The 15,036-nt window shown below is 41.0% G+C and overlaps 1 protein-coding gene across 1 annotated transcript in view; it reads right to left on the bottom strand.

The window, feature by feature from the left end:
- The window catches only part of KIF18A (kinesin family member 18A), a 312,020-nt gene that overhangs the window by 122,755 nt on the left and 174,229 nt on the right, over positions 1-15,036 (bottom strand). Inside the window, exons 10-12 of the mRNA XM_086959474.1 lie at positions 5,134-5,296; positions 3,177-3,341; positions 2,445-2,566 (exon numbers count right to left, since the gene is read on the bottom strand). Of these exons, the coding sequence (XP_086815600.1) occupies positions 2,445-2,566; positions 3,177-3,341; positions 5,134-5,296 (450 nt within the window). The remainder of the gene's footprint in view (positions 1-2,444; positions 2,567-3,176; positions 3,342-5,133; positions 5,297-15,036) is intronic.

The following is a 15,036-nucleotide window of genomic DNA, read 5'->3' as shown; positions in this document are numbered from 1 at the left end:
GGTGCTTGAAGATTATTCTAAGATGAGGACTCTGCAGTTCGAAGTATCCATTAAAAAACAAAAATAATTTAAAATCATCAGAGGACAAGTGTGGAAGTTCAAGTCAAAACAATACCCCCCCTGAGCCCTTTTCACTACCCAGACCAAGGGAGAAATGTCATATTTGGCAGGCTGAACTAATGCCCTATTCATCTTGTCTGCTATGTTTGTTCTCACATCAAGCAGATTCCTTGCAGGACTTGCACCCCCTTCTCCAGGGTAATTGAGTAAGAAGAGGCGGGAAGCAAAAGTCTAGCACCACTAAGCCTAGAGATAGATTCTAGATAATGCGATTGAAATCGAAAGTTGAAAACAAAGTTCTCCAATATCCAGGAAGGTAACACATTCTTGATAACAGCAGCTAAGAGGACTTAACTTGTCTTCAGGTGTTCAAAGACAATTCTTTCCTATGAGCGAGTCATGCAAGTGAACAGAAAGGGGTAAACCAGTCTGTGACTGGGAAAGGCCCTTGGGTGAATTATGGACTTTTAACAGTGTGATCCAGTTCCTCTGTGGCTATTCTTTGTGGACAAATGAACCATAGAGTTTCTTATACATTACAAAATCAACATGGCATGTCGAAGCTTTTCTCACGCTTATTTCTCTTTTTTCAAAACCTCTCCCAAGGCCACATTTGTCACATAATCCATGATCTGCTGCAAAAATTCCAGATTTTGTCACCCCAAAAAAATGTTTCTAGCTCAAACGGATTAAAGGTTACTACAAATTCAGCCACGCATGTTGCCACTCAATGGAAGGACCTTCTCATAATCTGGAGATGTTCATGTAGCATTGGTTATTTGCTACACATAGGAGCCTTATCCAGCTAGGCAGACTGGTACCGAGGGTTGCTCGCCGAGAATGAAGAGGTATTTGCTTTTATGTGTACTTTTATGGCCCAAGTGGCCGAAATAAAGTATGTTGAATGAATGAATGAGGTACTCTCCTGCAGTAAATGGCAGGCTGAGATCACGGTGGAGCTAGACCTAAGAATCAGAAGAACACACTGACCAGCATCAGGGACTGGATACGGTGGTGGAAGACGGGCCAATGCTGCCTGGCCTGCAGTGAAGGAGGACTGCAGCATGAGGCTAAGACTCGTGTGCGAGGACTTGCAGTACCTCGGAAAGATTCATGCACCTCTGAAGGGGTGGAGTGTCAGCCCCTGAACTGATGTTGCGGATGGAGCTTCTTATTCATGGAGCTCTGATAACTGGAGTTGGGTGGCACATAATCTTGATACTTATGGTGAGTGCATCTGGGATGTGAGGGCAAAAACATGTGATCTTATTTGGAGTAAAACGTCGACCATGTGCTTGTCAGGGGGAGCTGCATAACTAAAGGTAGATTAATGAATGGCAGAGAGCCAATACTCTAGTGTGGGACTCACTTTCCTGGTGAATCCTCAGGCGTGACTCAATACTGAAACAGTAATCCCTGTAGTTGGACCTGCTATGCCGGCAATGTGAAGGAAGGTCTTCCATTAAGCCATCTTTGATTGGCTTTTTATTTGATGAGAAAAGTATGCAAAGATAGTTGCTGTAGATGCGTGCATCAGCCACTGCCATCTTTGAATTTATTTGGTATATTTAAAGAACCTGAATCTACAAATGGTCACCGTGGCTATAGGGTTATCGGAAGGCTTCATCTTTGACTGGGAGGGGCTTGCATGAATTAAATAGTTAAAGAAGCGTTTTTAGATGGATGCTAGCTGATAAGAGTGGCAGGTGGCGATGCTGAAGGCACTCATGACTGAGAGGGATATAGATAAAAGGATAGGGAGGAAAGCTTTTTAAAGTGAGGAGGTAGGGGACAAGGAGTCCGAGAAAGGAAAGAGAAAACAGTCCTTCAAATATCCTGCAATGTAATGTCATTCATCAGCAGTAGAAGGATGCATGCTAGCAAAATCAAAACACGATAAGACCAAAATGCTTCTGGCAGGACAACCACAACAAATCAGGAGTAGAGAAGTGAGATCAGAAAGTCATCCAATCAGGACAACGGGGCTGACACAAAGTCCACTGTATATAACTAATGTATTTACAATAGGTCTTCAACAATTAAAGTTGAAGCGGTCTGTAGGAGAAACCTACAAATGTATACATTCCAAAAGTGACAAAAAGGTGCTCAGTCGTCCCCTGTTTGTGAAGTCTGGAGAATCAAGACCTTCTAAAGCACACACAAGGCGCAAAAGTGTTCACTTTAAATACATGCAGTTCGGTTGAATAAACATCAGTAGAGGAAAGGGTCGTAAATCATTTTTGTACGCAAGGCAGAGCTAACCAAATAGGTATAGCATGCCACCTTAAATTTAAATGATCAAATTTGTTTGCTAAATAACCAATTGGTGTAGATAATCAGGGGCAGCTGCAAAATAAAAATGCACTTCGTCATCATGCACTTACTTTTCAGAATGTTTATTCTCTTGCTCTCGGAGTGATGCGAGGTGCATCATGTACTGAATTTGGGTTTTCAGGTCGTTAACTTCCAACTGCAAGTGGCAGCATTTTAGCTCTTTACTCAGCTCCTGAAAGAAGACAGTAAGACCACGTTAAGAACGTTATTGCACGTCTTGGGAATGACGTCCAGAAGCACAAAAAAGAGAGCAGGAATAATTGTAATGGGTCGCACACTACTTTTCAAAGCCTCGCTCTAGCTTCAGACGGGTCGACATTATCTAATGTTAATGGATGAAATATTAATGGAAATGTCATTGAAGCTATTTATGGGGAGGATCATGTCTGCTTTGCAAGAATACCTAATAAAATATTAATATCTGCGTAAATCCTAAGATTAAATTAGCAGAAGACTGGAAAATTAAGAAAGGAATTTTCCAAACCCAAGGATCCACAACCATCTCAATGAAAGAAAACAAACACTGCAGCATACAAAACAGAGGAGACGTACACGCCTGCCAACGAGATAGGAAGTCACTTATTCTGCCAGCGATGCTAGGGGATTTCGACCAGGAGATATATATATATATATATATATATATATATATATATATATATATATATATATATATATATATATATATATATATATATATATATATATATATATATATATATATATATATATATATATATATATATATATTATATATATATATATCGTGAGTATTTAATTCCCACCTCTGGAATGAGCTCGTCCTGATTCGAGAGACGCATTTCATTCTCAACTCGGTGAAGCCAGTCCGTATTCTCTTCAAAACGCTTCATGGAGTCTTCTTTTTTCTTTTGAAGATGTGAGTACTGGGTTTTAAGCATTGTCAGCTTTTGGTCCCTTTTGCCAGTAGCCTAATCAACAAAAGGGAATATATTCAGAAATAACTCTACTCAAACTTGCCTTTTGAATAAACCTGAAACGTCAACAAGTTGCTCACAATCTTTTGGCTGGCCTTTAAAAACACAAAAAACCAGCGTCAGTTCCGCAAAAATTAAATTAAGCACTCTGAGACACACTGATCACATATCTAAAGCAATGATGGCCTTTTTTGTAAAATACTGTGCATTATAAGAGAATATATTGGTTCACTTAGAGGTTTGAATAGCACATATTAGGTCTCGAGGGCATCAGAGGTCGCACTCTACCGGCTGTTGGAATTTAAAAGCACATCTAGTCAAAGAAAAAAAAGGAGTGTACTGTGAAGAGCAAATCAGCATTTCTATCATGCTTGTTTCTAAAAATGGGCAACCAGCATGACAATGCATGTGTCATAGTACTGAAGCTGCAATTTTTTTACAGCAAATTAGGCCCCAACATGATAAAGTATCTCCGTGCATGCAACACCACACATGCACATATATACGCCAAGATACTGTGACCCATTTTTATTCTATTGTATGAGTGGACCGAGAATGGTTATGTATGCACATACATAAATCACCACAGATGTGCCCACGTGCATTATGCCGCTGCTGCATGCTTTTTTTTTTTTAAAACACTTTTAATACATCATTAAAAATGGAGGACAACCATCTTGGAGCAAGCAGTACATTAAAAAAGAGAACAATTGCGTGTGAAAGTGTATTGTTTAGAAAGGAGGGCCTCGTGGCACACTGCAGCTGCAAATAAAGGATGAGGATATTGGTGGTAGTACTGCTTTGGTGGGGTGAAACTGGTGTTAGTAATGGGGGTGGTAATTGTAGTGGTATTAGTGACTGTGGTATTGGTTGTGGTGTGATATTAAGGGTGATGTGTTATTTGTCGTAAATTTGTGGCGATGGTTGTATTAATGGTGTTATTGGTATTTACACTGATGAGGGTGGTGATTGTATTGGTGGCAGAACTATCTGTAGTAATTGTGGTAGCAATGTTGGCATTGGCAATTGTAGTAGTGATTGCTGGTTGGGTGATGCTGGTGGCGGTGTGTGTTGGTAACAATATTCTTGGTGGTACTCTTTATGGTGTAATTGGTGGAGTGTTATCTGTAGGGGTGCTAGCGCATCCAAAGGCGAAACGCTCCTCCGGGCAGCTCTAAAGCCGGCTCTTTGTATATTTTGAAGAAATAGTTATAAAAGGGTCGACAAAAGCTTAGATGTTTATGGCCAGACCAAAAAGGTTTACTGATGGGGAATCACATCTGCTACATTGGAGGCAAGTCCTTCTGCAGGCGTAAATATTTGTCAAAGACCTGCAGCAGGCAATTTAATGATTTCTACTTAAATAACCAATTTTAGCAAACTTTTGCTATACTTTTTCTCTTCTTTTAATTGATATTTTTCTGAAATAACTCTTTCGGTATTCATTAAATGCATCATACTCAAAGACTTGTCAAGTGTTCCTACTTATGTTTTTCGGAATGTACTTAGGAATCTGAAAAAAAAAATTGACAAATATTATTCAGAGTTCTAAATCGTTTGTTACCGTGGATCCTATGAGTAAACTGTTAAAGTGAAAATCTTCTAACCGTGCAGACACAAGAAGTTTAAATACATTTGTAAGAAAGGAAACAGGATACCCTTTCACGTTTCCTATTTACATTCCATTTGATAAATGAGACATTTTCTGCAGGAACTTGAAACTATGGACTATTTTTTACGTATTCGGACAGAAATCCATCATAAAATTAGGAGCCTCATAAGTCACCTTCAGTGCCTTTTCTTCTGAGCACATCATTTGAATTTGACCATGGCGCTGCATCTGATGAAATGTTTTGAGTTCATTCTCTTTCTGACGCATTTCCAAATTAAGGATCTCTTTTCTAATCTCCTCTCTTTTCAAAAACAAACATTTGAGAAGCTCCCGGAATCTATAAATGTAAAAAAAAAAAAAACGAAATAATCACCTGCAAGTGGCACTAAACTCACAACGAAATGAGACTTCAGAGAAGGAGATTTACTAGAAAGCACTGTTCACACACTGAATAAAGGGGCAATAACAAACACAAAGGGCACGGACACAGCATGAATCAACGGAATAGAAAACAATAACATCCTAGCAAAGCGGCAATCATTCATGCTACTCACCGTAACGACTCTTAGCACCGCCGATCCCTGGGTGCTAGTTCCTTCAGTCTGCCATGAGTCATTTTACTGGGGGCAGGTGGACGGCTGACTGAAAGTGGATTCGGGACAGGACAGGAGTGTCACCATGGTACATAAGGCATTGATAAGAGGAATACACCCGCCTCCATCCAGCTCATTAAAAAATATAATGTCATAAGGGGCCAAAGGTCCTACTTAAAGTGGTTTTCAGCAAGACCTGATCAAAAGGGGTAGGCAGCCTCACAAGTCTTTTACAACAACTACCCTATGGATGTCAGAAGAGGATTACACTCCTGCTCAAATGTCTGAAGGCGCATTGCAGCATCCTCTCCAAAAGATGAATGGTGCAACTCTGCATATATCAAAGATGGCTCCTATATGTGCAGATGGTAAAAGAAAGTTTGTGGGGGACCTACCATGGTTTACTGCCAGCAACATGCATACTGCTGTAATGACTGCGAAAAGCTGTGATGTCTAACTTGTCCATCCTTTTCTGAATAGACCAGCATTTTTTCCAATGAATACAAGGATCATGAAAGAGCACTGAAGGTGCGAATCTTTTTTCCTTTGTTGGGCAGTACACTGATGACGGAGGGACACCCCAAAAGCATTCTCATTTGCACTAAAGGTGGATACTAGCCATCAATTCAAGCTATGCAGTGACTGACAGTGATGGCAGCCAATTCATAGACACAGGCACATGATTTTTACATGTTCCCCTTTGAGGAGACTCTCTACAGCATGTTCTGTAACTAACTTCGAAACCCAGCAAAGAAATGGAAAATTAGAAGCATTATTCCTCCAAAATGGGAGGAACTGTTGTGTAGTGCCTATGAACCTATATGTCCTGCGCGTTTAGACAAAATAAACTGTAGGATTGGTGTTCGCACTGATTCTAGACACCACCACTGGGTATGTTAACCTGTTTACCAGCTAGCTCACAGCGTCACTAGAAACCCCTCTTACCAAGCAGAGATTAGCTCTTGGCAACTATCGAACATGACAACCCTGATCCCTCAGGATCGTGCAAACAGTGCGATACTTTTCGCTAGGTCACTCGTGCTCACTTTGTCTCAGAGGGATACCCAGTATAAACAATGGGGATGTTTTTCAATAAGTATTTATTGAACCAGTGTCATTCTAGTGTAAAATAGGTGGGCTGAAACAAGCATAAGACAGTAACAGATATAAATGATTATAAGCACCAACAAAGTAAAAGGATGGTAGAATTTTACCATAGTGTTAAAACAATGAATACAGGCAAGCATTAAAATACACAACAGTAAAATGTGTACTCCTACGATGCAACAACAACTAGATATACCTAAGTGTACCTAGCATGTACGTAGGTGTAAAAGCCAAGAATCCCTCTAGGATAAAGTCAACCCCATTACCTGAAGTGAGACACTGTGGGACCCCATCTTGGTCTCACGATGGACACCTCGCAAGGGATGTCAGACCACTGTGAGCTGGAATGTCTGCGTGCAGGATTCTCAGCGTCCCGCGTCAGTGTGTCGGCATAGAAGTCCTTTTCTCCTCCGACTACCTCAGCAAGATATGGTGTTTATATGCCCAAAGTGATACCCCTCAGGCGTTCCACCTTGCTGTGTCATGTCAGACTTAAGATGACGGAAGGAATGACCCTTATATATAGCTATTATGCAGGAGATGGTAGTCCTGATGAGTTTCCAAGAATCCTCATGCCTAATGGATGAGGCCAGTTTTCAGGGAAAATCCCACGTCGTGTTAACAGTACCATAACTGGGTAAAAGGTCAGTCCCAAGAACCGTTGTGTAGTGTAATGGTATGGGAGAATATAGATGAAAGGGTAGGTTGCTACCTGAGCCTATAAAGGGGTACCTATATGGAACATAATACAGACTCCTCATCCGATTGGACAACATACTTAAATTCTAACGGAATTGGAGGCGTTCTGTAGGCAAACAACTAAAAGAAAATAATGTTTAAAAATGTAAAAATTCTTTTAAAATGGCTAAGATAATAGTTTAGGTGATTGAAGTAGTTACTAAAATATGTTCATATATATATATATATATATATAGTTAGAACACCTATGAGTGACAAAACCATGCAACTTAGCAAACATGTCTATTGCTTCAAAATTCTAAATTTAGTTGTTTTTAAAAAAAGCAGAATTTCTCCCAGCACACGATGAGCCAAATGTTTGTGTGTCCCGGCTGGGAGACGCAACATAACTTGCCTGCAATCGCAGACGATGGTCCCTGCAACACCTCGCAGATCAGGTCAATTGAGCATAGATGTACCCCTCCATATTCTCCACAGCAGCTGCTGGGGGTGAGTATTTGTTGAAGAGCCGGTATCCTTTCCAGCAGGAGCTGAAGCATCCTCTGGTGGCTCTAAGAATGCAGACATCAACATTGGAATACGCTGAGGATACTGTAGAAAATGGGCAGTTATTGGGTCCAGTAAAGCATCAATGTCCTGTGGCGAAACTGATGGAAGTATTAGACAGAAGTCCAACACGCATTATTGTCCACAGAACAGACATCTGAGGACAGGCAGAATACAGTTTATCCAGACTGGCTTAAATGATAGGAACCAAGATTCACTTAGTTCGAGGTGTGCCTAGTTGGAGTACCATGCGATCACGGTATCGGCACTCCAAGGGCGTATTTTCTATCTCCTTTGTGACTGGGACGTCTATTGCGCAGGAGAAAAATGACGATCAGGATACTAGCTATTAGGAATAGGATCAGCGGAAGACCTCCAAAAATGCTTCAGAATATGGAATGTATGAAGTTGGGAATAACTCAGAGGATTGTCTGAAAGGTGCTTAACAGTCCAGAGCATATGGTCTTAAATATAGGTGTAGTATATAAGTCGTATCAGACATGTTAAAGATACGTTGTACCATTTCTGTGAAATGGAAAGGGCAGTTTGTCCATACTAATGCCTGTATCTCAGCTGAGGACCTCAACCTGGAGAACATAAGTTTCTCGGGCAGTGGTAAGGGGCACGGTTTGCTGCAAAAGCATGGCTTTCATTCGACTCAGTATCAAACCATATAAAGAAAACATTCAACGAAGGCCATAACGGCGCCTCCCTGACTGTATGGGTCAGTGGCAACAGTACTTGCCTATAGCAAGTAACCCCGGAGCTTACAGTGACAAGATATGTGATGCCCAGGAGCATACCACAACAACCTTGATCATTCAGCACCAAGTAACTCCAATTCAAAAGCAACTTGAACACCGGATTAATCACGGCAGCTGGGGTCCCTTTCAAGTGACAGGATAAGTCAGCAACAGAACCATTACAAGCACAGTGAAGCATGATATCCTGACATATGAGAGATCCTCCTAAAGAATTCTCGCAGTTGGTACCGCTAAGGAACACTTCCATGTTCCCACTCCTGCATCAAAATGTGTACGGTAATTACCAAGATTCCTTGATGAATTCCCTACCCATCGCTTCATATCTGCCATTCTATTGTTGGTCAGGACAATAATGAAACTGGAAAGTTGTGACCGGTAGTGTTATATGGCCAAGGATTAACCATTCTGTGGATGGTGACTGCCACAGTAAAAGGTAACTTGCCTAGTTTTCCAATACGCAGCAGTGTATATTTTACTCCCCTTTATGCCATCGTTATCTGCATCTTAGTTAGATTGTATGCAGGAAATAGGGACGTGCTGTTGCTAAATCGCCAAGGCACATGACCAGCGCGCAGTGATTACAGTGTCCAGCTTAATAACATAACAGAACGTAGTTGAGATTGTCTGTACGTAGTATGGACAAGTACTGTTCTAGTATAGCTATAGCAGAAGATACAATGTTGGCCAGTGAGTAAATCCTGGATGTTAATGTAGACATACCATTGTCAACTACAGGTAACGCCTATTCTAGGTTAATTCTATCTATTTTACGAAGTCTCTCCTCAGCTTCTTATTAAGCGAACTTCCAGATTTCATTACGGATGGCATACAAGAAAGGTTTCTGACATGGCTATCGGGGACCTTATAAAAAATCCCTTAGAACCACCTCATCTCAGTATGAGGATAAGTGCTGTTTCACCTGGGTCAGTGTTGAGGTTTTTAGAAAATCGAGTCACAACTACCAAACACTGTATGATGTCACCTCTCCCGGATGTTCTCTTTGTACATAGCGTTGGACCGGTCTATGGATACTAAACCCTTCGGTTGTACCCCTGAATCTTGATTGACATCTTACTGCGTCTGTGGGCCAAACTAACCATCCCTTCCAATTGAGGTCTGATGTATTGTACTGCATGATGTCATCTAATGTATCCCCTCCAAGTGATGTGAAATTGATTTGTGAAGGTTTGGGAATCCGAGGCGTGTTCAAATACTTGTTCTTGGCTAGTCCAAGACAGGAAGTCTGTTGCACAGTGTCATTCAGAAATATTATCTGCTGTGGAATGAGGCACACTCGAAGTAGTGATTTTGTTCCCTGAGCTTGCCATTCCTTAGAACGCCAGACTTATTTTGTGTCTATAGTGTCCTCAAGAAGTCGAAACGCTGTTCAGACAGATGGGAAATAAAGGATGCAGAATAAGTCTGTCTGGTGTTAGCATATTTTTCTGTGCAGTTGTGGGTGCAACCTCATACTACAATGAGATAGCGTCTGAAGTGTTAACCCCTGAAAAATAAGAACATTTCTGTGCAAACATTTTCGAACTACCGTTTGGTGGTGTCTGGCAATGTTCCCATTGGTGTTATATGAAAATATTTCGTGGGATACTGGATTTGTGTAAAAAGTGAGGACAATAATGATGGTAACAGTACATAGTGTCAAAATCAGATGTATCCTCTAACATTTCATAGCTTGAAAATGCAGCTGATTGTTCTAAATCAGACAACATTATTTACACGTACAAAATCCCAATCATAAGAAAATGTACTGGAGGAAATGATATAATTTAGAGAAATTTTAAATAAATGTGGTATTTTCAGTAGTTCAGAGGGACCAAATCCATCATAATCAACGTTGTCCCAAGCTATACCATTAGGAATTAGAACAGCTGTAATGTTCACGAACCAACAGGTCTCTTTGTTCAAGATGATGATGTATGAGGTTTCAGGACCAAGTTCACATTTGATACCGCAGAGTATTCTGGGAGATATTTTCCATTCGTGAGTAAGAACAGTCACTACGTCAATCCAGAACAGAAAATACAATATTCCAGTTATTATCCAGAGCTAGAGCAAAGGTGAAACTAAGTAAACCTTTTACAGAAAAATTTAGTATGTACACATTTTTTGCTTATGGGAAACTGGAGCTTGCGTTGTCTCTGTTTCACTGGGATCAAGAGAGAAGGCATCAAAATCGATGAAGTAGCCAGATGCAGTTCAATCTATTTTCTGTAACTCAGCAGTGTTTGTTGAACTGACAGGTGTCTCTTGTCGAGGCATATTGAGGTGGACATCGGTGTTAGTCTGAATTGAAATTTGTCTTTCAATAGTGTTCTGAAGTTCTGTTTCAAGAGGAAGGAGTTCCATTTTATAGTTGGAAATTACAACATTTTATATTGGTGACTCTTCAAATGTTATGAGTCTTCCTGTATGGCAGCGAAAGGAGAGCCTCGGCTACTCAGGAGTCCAAAAAGCCTACTATTCAGTATCGGCCACATAGTGTGGTTTGATCAAATCAATGGAGACAAATCTCTTCTTTTTTATAGGCAAGAGGCGGAAGTAGTACTGTTCTTGTTCCTTCGACTGCTAGGACAGATACAGGTTTTCTGTATAATGGCACAAATTGTTTCTTGTCCTCGATCTTTTCTCTGACCGGAGCCCCGACTTTCGGGATACAGACAGGTTTTGCTGTGACTGATTTGACTTCCCCAGTGGCGGTACATTTTACTTGCTTAGTAGTGCCCAGGATTCATTCAGATCCTGTAAAACAGCCAAGCGTTTATTGATGTCAAATGGTTTTTCATCCACCACTGTGCTTTCATAATCGAGATCAAGTACCCACATTCTCGTCCCAAATAGGACCTTGTAAGGAGTGACACCCCCTAGAGAACGTCTTGGCATGTTATTAAGGTCTTGTTAGACTATTTGTAAGTGATTGACCCAACTATCACCTGAACCTAATACTCTTGCTGTTAAAGATTGCTTTAAGTCTTGGTTTTTCCGCTCCATGACCGAATTTTCCTCAGGATGGTACAGAGAGGAATACCGCAATGCTACACCCAAACCTTCAATGGTTTCCTGTAAACCCAAGAGCTAAACGCGGGGCCATGATCAGAATGTAATGTACCAACTATGTATGTCCCTATAAAGACTCACTAATCTTTAAGTTCGAGCGTCAGCCGAGCACCGAGGCCATACCCATAGGAATCTAGAGCATGAATCCACCACCGCCAAGATAAACTTGTAAGCCCCATCCGATTGTAGGGGGCCACAGTGGTCCAAATAGACCCAGGCGAGTGGTCTATCTGATATTAGTAAAGGTGTTTGTGCTGGACGCGCCACAGTGGAACCCTCCATCTGCTGACAGATGTCACATTTAAGGACAAAATTCTTTGTTTGTTTAGTTATACCTGGCCACCCATAACAGTGTTTCAGTAATGAAACTGTCGTGGTAATTCCTGCGTGTGCAGAACCCAGACCCTCGTATGCAGCTAGTATTAAACCCAATCTGCGATTCATGTTTGGTATTACTCCACTCCTGGAATTTGCGCATACGGAATGTTATTTGCATCCAACTTGTAGGAGTACTTGAGTGGAAAACCTTTCGGTAAGGCTGTGCTGTTTATGCATGAAGCAATGACAGCTACCATTATCTGTCCGTCTATTCTTGGTTTTGAACGAGTGATTGCAGCTACAGCAGCAGTACGCACTGCTCCCTTTCCAGATTCATCATCCAATGAATTCCCTTCAACGTGAACGCCATCACGTTGATGACTCAGCATGTGTATCACGTGAGCTTTTGGTAGTTCTTTTTTCAACTCAGCTACCTGTTCCCATAGCATTTGATGCTTAGTTATGCCACCTTTTGAGTCTTTAAACCCATTTTGACCCCAGTTATGAAGGTATTCGTTGTATGACTGGACACAATAAAAAGAATCGCACACAATCAGTGTGGCGAATTATCGATCCGTATTTATTAGTGCCAGTAATAGGGCTTTAGTTCTGCCAGCTGAGCCGTGCAGTCTTCTAGAGCCTGTGTCTCTGTATCGCTGAGATAGAACTTACCATCCTGCATACAACCCTTCACAATTGCACAAGCAGCACTGTAGTGTTATTTACTTCCTGCGGCCGGCTGACCAGATCTCTCAGTGTAAATAATGTATTCATACTGATCTAGAGGTATTATTTCATTTGGGAGAGGATATTCTTGTTCACATTGCAGGATTGCTTGTGTTTTTAAACTAGGGTCATATCTATATTCTAGATCTGTTGCAGTGAGAGAATTAGCCCATTGTATCCATCTTGGATGTAAGGCTTTAGTATTAGGAATGCTTGCCTTTGGTACCGGATTTAAGACAATTATTAGTTTCCTCTGAGCCAGTGCTCTTGCTCTCACTACAGCAGTACAGTACTGCTGTCCGATTTTTTACTGTAGAAGCAAAGCACATTTCAGCATTTGTGTACAAGTGTGATTTGTTTGCTATGGGTACTGTTTCACCTTCATTGAAGGTTAATTAAGTGACCCGCTATAACACGGATCTCCAGACGTTTACGCGTGTTTGCAAGTGATGCTATCATGTCAGTTTGTAGGGAACGAAGGATTTCTGTGTGTTCCTGTGTCCAATGCCTAACTGAAAAATCAGGTTTTACTTTTTCTACGTAATCTAAAATGTATATTCGGCCAAAATTTAAAAATCCCAGTATGGATTTAAGTTTTTCAGCGATTTAGGAGGTTGGAGCAGGGTACACTTTTCTAAAAAGTTAGCTGCCAGGCTTTTTCCTACACTTGATAACCCATATCCCAAAAATACGACACTAAAGTGGGCCATTTACGATTTTTTAAAATTAAATTTGTAGCCCTCAGAGGCGAACCCAAAATTATGTTGCTCGCCCTGGACGGGTTCTTATAACGACTATTTACTAAAAAGGAAGACAGATTAACTTAAAAAAAGATGAGAGATTTGCTAGCCAAGAAAAAATCTATCCGTATTTGGCAGATCATGTTTATCAAAAAGAGACAAGCATTGAGGAACAACACCAGTCAACATACAATAGACCCTCTAGAAAGATCACTACCTTCTCAGATACTACGGACTCAGAGGGAGAAGGACACACCCACTTTCAAGATCAGGGTCCAGGAAGAAATATGTCTGGAGCACCTAGGGGAGATCGCCCTCCTTTTTTAGCCAGGTGAGCGAACCAAAGGAACCAATGGCGAACAAGACACCAGTCGAGGTTCGGAGGCAACTACCAACAACCTCAGAACCAAAGGACAGAATCATTATCAGAACAACAACCAGTATCTGGTAACGAGACATGGCCAGTACTGATGAGATTAAATTAAATACCCTTTAATCTCAGTAATCAAACAACAGACTTCTTTAATGAATCCCTCCTTATCAAAGGTCTATCCTTCGCTACCCATACCAAAGCAAACAAATAGGAAATCTTCCAAAATCTAATGATTTTATTTAGGAAAATCAGACTTCGTGCTTGCTCTGAAGGCCAGAATGATTATATTCAGACCAACAACAACAGGTCAGGAATTACACCAACATCGACTTTTCTCCCTACTTTAGAGCAAGTAGGTACAGAGATAGCAATCTTTGAACATGTAGTGTTTAACAAAATGAAAGCAGAAATGAAATGCATCCCTGCACCTGTGTATAATATATCCCGGGAAGAACATACAGCGCTACAGGATTTAATTCAAAATAATAACCATCAACAGCTGTGACAAGGGTGGTGGAATAGTTCTGCTGGATACTAACCAATATGTCCTTAAAATGCAGGAAATGCTACACAATAGACAACACTACACACCCATTAAAATTGATCCTACTAAGCGTGCTTTTAGATATAACGAATAGTCTCTTACCTGTCGGTGTAGTTTTGCAGCTTGAAGATCTTTCTGGATTCACTATGCTGTGCATATTCCGCGGTCTTGTGGTTGGGTCCGGATTCGTAGTCTTTTCTTTGTTTTTTTTTTTGTAGCCCAGGTGGGCATCGGCGTCACCCCTCCTCGGGTGCATTTCTGGTGACGTCGGCATGCTTCCTGCGGAAGATCCCACTCTTGGGCGCCATCTTCGGATTCTTTTTTCCGTGTTTCTTTTGTTTCCGAAGTGATGGTAATGTTCTATTTAGGTGAAAAAATTTTTAACCGCTTTGTACTTAAAGTCCTTTCTACTTCTTTATTATTATTTTTTTTTGACCACCTCTTCCCTCTCCAGCCTCATCTTTCTGGCGGAGGTGGGTGGGTTCGCTAGTGAATCCAGAAAGATCTTCAAGCTGCAAAACTACACCGACAGGTAAGAAACTATTCGTTTTGCAGTGTGAATCTTTCTGGATTCACTATGCTGTGCATAGATTTT

The sequence above is a fragment of the Lissotriton vulgaris genome, chromosome 2_2 (genome assembly GCF_964263255.1).
Source record: "Lissotriton vulgaris chromosome 2_2, aLisVul1.2, whole genome shotgun sequence".
Taxonomy (NCBI): Eukaryota; Metazoa; Chordata; class Amphibia; order Caudata; family Salamandridae; genus Lissotriton; species Lissotriton vulgaris.
The sequence above is the reverse complement of the archived record's forward strand: the minus strand, read 5'-3'. Positions and strand labels throughout refer to the sequence as shown.